Source organism: Oncorhynchus keta, chromosome 10 (genome assembly GCF_023373465.1).
Source record: "Oncorhynchus keta strain PuntledgeMale-10-30-2019 chromosome 10, Oket_V2, whole genome shotgun sequence".
NCBI lineage: Eukaryota > Metazoa > Chordata > Actinopteri > Salmoniformes > Salmonidae > Oncorhynchus > Oncorhynchus keta.
In genome coordinates, this window is record NC_068430.1 from 80,061,511 (window position 1) to 80,068,731 (window position 7,221).

At 47.1% G+C, this 7,221-nt stretch overlaps 1 protein-coding gene across 1 annotated transcript in view; it reads left to right on the forward strand.

The window, feature by feature from the left end:
• Positions 1–4,931, forward strand: part of LOC127931957 (uncharacterized) — a 41,036-nt gene extending 36,105 nt beyond the window's left edge. Inside the window, exon 18 of the mRNA XM_052526114.1 lies at positions 4,756–4,931. Within this exon, the coding sequence (XP_052382074.1) occupies positions 4,756–4,911 (156 nt within the window). The 3' untranslated portion in view covers positions 4,912–4,931. The remainder of the gene's footprint in view (positions 1–4,755) is intronic.
• Positions 4,932–7,221: the final 2,290 nt, after the last annotated feature.

Genomic DNA, 7,221 nt, shown 5'->3' on the forward strand with positions numbered 1-7,221 from the left:
TCATAGACACTGCCTTCTCACCCCGTTATCATAGACACTGCCTGTTCACCCCGTTATCATAGACACTGCCTGTTCACCCCGTTATCATAGACACTGCCTGTTCACCCCGTTATCATAGACACTGCCTGTTCACCCCGTTATCATAGACACTGCCTTCTCACCCCATTATCATAGACACTGCCTGTTCACCCCGTTATCATAGACACTGCCTGTTCACCCCGTTATCATAGACACTGCCTTCTCACCCTGTTATCATAGACACTGCCTTCTCACCCCGTTATCATAGACACTGCCTGTTCACCCCGTTATCATAGACACTGCCTTCTCACCCCGTTATCATAGACACTGCCTGTTCACCCCGTTATCATAGACACTGCCTGTTCACCCCGTTATCATAGACACTGCCTTCTCACCCCGTTATCATAGACACTGCCTGTTCACCCCGTTATCATAGACACTGCCTGTTCACCCCATTATCATAGACACTGCCTGTTCACCCCGTTATCATAGACACTGCCTGTTCACCCCGTTATCATAGACACTGCCTTCTCACCCCGTTATCATAGACACTGCCTGTTCACCCCATTATCATAGACACTGCCTGTTCACCCCGTTATCATAGACACTGCCTGTTCACCCCGTTATCATAGACACTGCCTTCTCACCCCGTTATCATAGACACTGCCTTCTCACCCCGTTATCATAGACACTGCCTTCTCACCCCGTTATCATAGACACTGCCTTCTCACCCCGTTATCATAGACACTGCCTGTTCACCCCGTTATCATAGACACTGCCTTCTCACCCCGTTATCATAGACACTGCCTTCTCACCCCGTTATCATAGACACTGCCTGTTCACCCCGTTATCATAGACACTGCCTGTTCACCCCGTTATCATAGACACTGCCTGTTCACCCCGTTATCATAGACACTGCCTTCTCACCCCGTTATCATAGACACTGCCTTCTCACCCCGTTATCATAGACACTGCCTTCTCACCCCGTTATCATAGACACTGCCTTCTCACCCGTTATCATAGACACTGCCTTCTCACCCCGTTATCATAGACACTGCCTGTTCACCCCGTTATCATAGACACTGCCTGTTCACCCCGTTATCATAGACACTGCCTGTTCACCCCGTTATCATAGACACTGCCTGTTCACCCCGTTATCATAGACACTGCCTGTTCACCCCGTTATCATAGACACTGCCTGTTCACCCCATTATCATAGACACTGCCTGTTCACCCCGTTATCATAGACACTGCCTGTTCACCCCGTTATCATAGACACTGCCTGTTCACCCCGTTATCATAGACACTGCCTGTTCACCCCGTTATCATAGACACTGCCTGTTCACCCCGTTATCATAGACACTGCCTTCTCACCCCGTTATCATAGACACTGCCTTCTCACCCCGTTATCATAGACACTGCCTTCTAACCCCGTTATCATAGACACTGCCTTCTAACCCCGTTATCATAGACACTGCCTTCTCACCCCGTTATCATAGACACTGCCTTCTCACCCCGTTATCATAGACACTGCCTTCTCACCCCGTTATCATAGACACTGCCTGTTCACCCCGTTATCATAGACACTGCCTTCTCACCCCGTTATCATAGACACTGCCTTCTCACCCCGTTATCATAGACACTGCCTGTTCACCCCGTTATCATAGACACTGCCTGTTCACCCCGTTATCATAGACACTGCCTGTTCACCCCGTTATCATAGACACTGCCTGTTCACCCCGTTATCATAGACACTGCCTGTTCACCCCGTTATCATAGACACTGCCTGTTCACCCCGTTATCATAGACACTGCCTGTTCACCCCGTTATCATAGACACTGCCTGTTCACCCCGTTATCATAGACACTGCCTTCTCACCCCGTTATCATAGACACTGCCTTCTAACCCCGTTATCATAGACACTGCCTTCTCACCCCGTTATCATAGACACTGCCTTCTCACCCCGTTATCATAGACACTGCCTGTTCACCCCGTTATCATAGACACTGCCTGTTCACCCCGTTATCATAGACACTGCCTGTTCACCCCGTTATCATAGACACTGCCTGTTCACCCCGTTATCATAGACACTGCCTGTTCACCCCGTTATCATAGACACTGCCTGTTCACCCCGTTATCATAGACACTGCCTGTTCACCCGTTATCATAGACACTGCCTGTTCACCCCGTTATCATAGACACTGCCTGTTCACCCCGTTATCATAGACACTGCCTGTTCACCCCGTTATCATAGACACTGCCTGTTCACCCCGTTATCATAGACACTGCCTGTTCACCCCGTTATCATAGACACTGCCTGTTCACCCCGTTATCATAGACACTGCCTGTTCACCCCGTTATCATAGACACTGCCTGTTCACCCCGTTATCATAGACACTGCCTTCTCACCCCGTTATCATAGACACTGCCTGTTCACCCCGTTATCATAGACACTGCCTGTTCACCCCGTTATCATAGACACTGCCTTCTCACCCCGTTATCATAGACACTGCCTGTTCACCCCGTTATCATAGACACTGCCTTCTCACCCCGTTATCATAGACACTGCCTTCTCACCCCGTTATCATAGACACTGCCTGTTCACCCCGTTATCATAGACACTGCCTGTTCACCCCGTTATCATAGACACTGCCTGTTCACCCCGTTATCATAGACACTGCCTGTTCACCCCGTTATCATAGACACTGCCTGTTCACCCCGTTATCATAGACACTGCCTGTTCACCCCGTTATCATAGACACTGCCTGTTCACCCCGTTATCATAGACACTGCCTGTTCACCCCGTTATCATAGACACTGCCTTCTCACCCCGTTATCATAGACACTGCCTGTTCACCCCGTTATCATAGACACTGCCTGTTCACCCCGTTATCATAGACACTGCCTGTTCACCCCGTTATCATAGACACTGCCTGTTCACCCCGTTATCATAGACACTGCCTGTTCACCCCGTTATCATAGACACTGCCTGTTCACCCCGTTATCATAGACACTGCCTGTTCACCCCGTTATCATAGACACTGCCTGTTCACCCCGTTATCATAGACACTGCCTGTTCACCCCGTTATCATAGACACTGCCTGTTCACCCCGTTATCATAGACACTGCCTGTTCACCCCATTATCATAGACACTGCCTGTTCACCCCGTTATCATAGACACTGCCTTCTCACCCCGTTATCATAGACACTGCCTGTTCACCCCGTTATCATAGACACTGCCTGTTCACCCCGTTATCATAGACACTGCCTGTTCACCCCGTTATCATAGACACTGCCTGTTCACCCCGTTATCATAGACACTGCCTGTTCACCCGTTATCATAGACACTGCCTTCTCACCCCGTTATCATAGACACTGCCTGTTCACCCCGTTATCATAGACACTGCCTTCTCACCCCGTTATCATAGACACTGCCTTCTCACCCCGTTATCATAGACACTGCCTGTTCACCCCGTTATCATAGACACTGCCTTCTCACCCCGTTATCATAGACACTGCCTGTTCACCCCGTTATCATAGACACTGCCTTCTCACCCCGTTATCATAGACACTGCCTTCTCACCCCGTTATCATAGACACTGCCTGTTCACCCCGTTATCATAGACACTGCCTGTTCACCCCGTTATCATAGACACTGCCTGTTCACCCCGTTATCATAGACACTGCCTTCTCACCCCGTTATCATAGACACTGCCTGTTCACCCCGTTATCATAGACACTGCCTTCTCACCCCGTTATCATAGACACTGCCTTCTCACCCCGTTATCATAGACACTGCCTTCTCACCCCGTTATCATAGACACTGCCTTCTCACCCCGTTATCATAGACACTGCCTGTTCACCCCGTTATCATAGACACTGCCTTCTCACCCCGTTATCATAGACACTGCCTTCTCACCCCGTTATCATAGACACTGCCTGTTCACCCCGTTATCATAGACACTGCCTGTTCACCCCGTTATCATAGACACTGCCTTCTCACCCCGTTATCATAGACACTGCCTTCTCACCCCGTTATCATAGACACTGCCTGTTCACCCCGTTATCATAGACACTGCCTGTTCACCCCGTTATCATAGACACTGCCTTCTCACCCCGTTATCATAGACACTGCCTGTTCACCCCGTTATCATAGACACTGCCTGTTCACCCCGTTATCATAGACACTGCCTGTTCACCCCGTTATCATAGACACTGCCTGTTCACCCCGTTATCATAGACACTGCCTTCTCACCCCGTTATCATAGACACTGCCTTCTCACCCTGTTATCATAGACACTGCCTGTTCATCCTGTTATCATAGACACTGCCTTCTCACAAGGTAATTACAGCAGCAGGTCGTAACGGCTGTTTGTTGTTGCTCATAAGATTCTTATTCTATATTGTGCCAGATTTGCGCTCACCTCATGTTCCGTAACGTTGTCATGGAAAATATCAATGTTTTTTCCAACTACCAATCAGCAACTGCGCCGTAAATACGACAGGACACTGAGCATCGAGATCGCCGAAAGCCAAGTCTCTTTGGCAATGACAAGGAGTGGCAACAAATGGAATTTGAGATAAAGAGACGGGACTCGGGCTAGAGAGACATGTTGCCATCAACAGAAAATGATGAACAGATGAACTGAAATAGTCCAAGAGTGATATTATTGTGAGAACTGGTGAGAGGTCCTCTCCTGGCTTCTAATCTTCTTCCCTTTTCCCCCTTTCACCAGACAAACGGAACGGACGCCATCTTTTCCAACAGTTTATTCATCTACCACGTCCCCGACGTGTCCTTCAGCCGACCCGTGAGCGTGCCTTTCTCCTGTGCCTACCCTCTGGAATCAGAGACCAGCCTGGATGTGGCCATCAAACCCTACCTGTCGTAAGTGGAGACGTGACGTTACAGTAAACACTGTAAAACATGGACAATGTAACACAACAGGGGCGCATCTTTGACCAGTTTTATCATTGGAATGTGATACAATACGAGGCAGCGGTGTACTTTAGGACCATGCGGACGCCTCCGAGTGGTTGGGTAGGCTGGGTATCCGACTCGATTTAAAAACAATAATAACTATGCCCCCCCAACTTCTAAAAACAAAGTTGCGCCCCTGTAACGCAATGCAGGCTAACACATGTCAAGCTGTCAGTATTCTGTACAATGCAGGCTAACACATGTCAAGCTGTCAGTATTCTGTTAATGCAGGCTAACACATGTCAAGCTGTCAGTATTCTGTACAATGCAGGCTAACACATGTCAAGCTGTCAGTATTCTGTTAATGCAGGCTAACACATGTCAAGCTGTCAGTATTCTGTACAATGCAGGCTAACACATGTCAAGCTGTCAGTATCCTGTTAATGCAGGCTAACACATGTCAAGCTGTCAGTATCCTGTTAATGCAGGCTAACACATGTCAAGCTGTCAGTATTCTGTACAATGCAGGCTAACACATGTCAAGCTGTCAGTATCCTGTTAATGCAGGCTAACACATGTCAAGCTGTCAGTATCCTGTTAATGCAGGCTAACACATGTCAAGCTGTCAGTATTCTGTACAATGCAGGCTAACACATGTCAAGCTGTCAGTATCCTGTTAATGCAGGCTAACACATGTCAAGCTGTCAGTATTCTGTACAATGCAGGCTAACACATGTCAAGCTGTCAGTATCCTGTTAATGCAGGCTAACAAATGTCAAGCTGTCAGTATTCTGTACAATGCAGGCTAACACATGTCAAGCTGTCAGTATTCTGTACAATGCAGGCTAACACATGTCAAGCTGTCAGTATTCTGTACAATGCAGGCTAACACATGTCAAGCTGTCAGTATCCTGTTAATGCAGGCTAACAAATGTCAAGCTGTCAGTATTCTGTACAATGCAGGCTAACACATGTCAGTATTCTGTACAATGCAGGCTAACACATGTCAAGCTGTCAGTATTCTGTACATTGCAGGCTAACACATGTCAAGCTGTCAGTATTCTGTACAATGCAGGCTAACACATGTCAAGCTGTCAGTATTCTGTTAATGCAGGCTAACACATGTCAAGCTGTCAGTATTCTGTTAATGCAGGCTAACACATGTCAAGCTGTCAGTATTCTGTTAATGCAGGCTAACACATGTCAAGCTGTCAGTATTATGTTAATGCAGGCTAACACATGTCAAGCTGTCAGTATTCTGTTAATGCAGGCTAACACATGTCAAGCTGTCAGTATTCTGTTAATGCAGGCTAACACATGTCAAGCTGTCAGTATTCTGTTAATGCAGGCTAACACATGTCAAGCTGTCAGTATTCTGTACAATGCAGGCTAACACATGTCAAGCTGTCAGTATTCTGTTAATGCAGGCTAACACATGTCAAGCTGTCAGTATTCTGTTAATGCAGGCTAACACATGTCAAGCTGTCAGTATTCTGTTAATGCAGGCTAACACATGTCAAGCTGTCAGTATTCTGTACAATGCAGGCTAACACATGTCAAGCTGTCAGTATTCTGTACAATGCAGGCTAACACATGTCAAGCTGCCAGTATTCTGTACAATGCAGGCTAACACATGTCAAGCTGTCAGTATTCTGTTAATGCAGGCTAACACATGTCAAGCTGTCAGTATTCTGTACAATGCAGGCTAACACATGTCAAGCTGTCAGTATTCTGTTAATGCAGGCTAACACATGTCAAGCTGTCAGTATTCTGTACAATGCAGGCTAACACATGTCAAGCTGTCAGTATTCTGTTAATGCAGGCTAACACATGTCAAGCTGTCAGTATTCTGTACATTGCAGGCTAACACATGTCAAGCTGTCAGTATTCTGTACATTGCAGGCTAACACATGTCAAGCTGTCAGTATTCTGTACAATGCAGGCTAACACATGTCAAGCTGTCAGTATTCTGTACATTGCAGGCTAACACATGTCAAGCTGTCAGTATTCTGTACAATGCAGGCTAACACATGTCAAGCTGTCAGTATTCTGTTAATGCAGGCTAACACATGTCAAGCTGTCAGTATTCTGTTAATGCAGGCTAACACATGTCAAGCTGTCAGTATTCTGTTAATGCAGGCTAACACATGTCAAGCTGTCAGTATTCTGTTAATGCAGGCTAACACATGTCAAGCTGTCAGTATTCTGTTAATGCAGGCTAACACATGTCAAGCTGTCAGTATTCTGTTAATGCAGGCTAACACATGTCAAGCTGTCATTA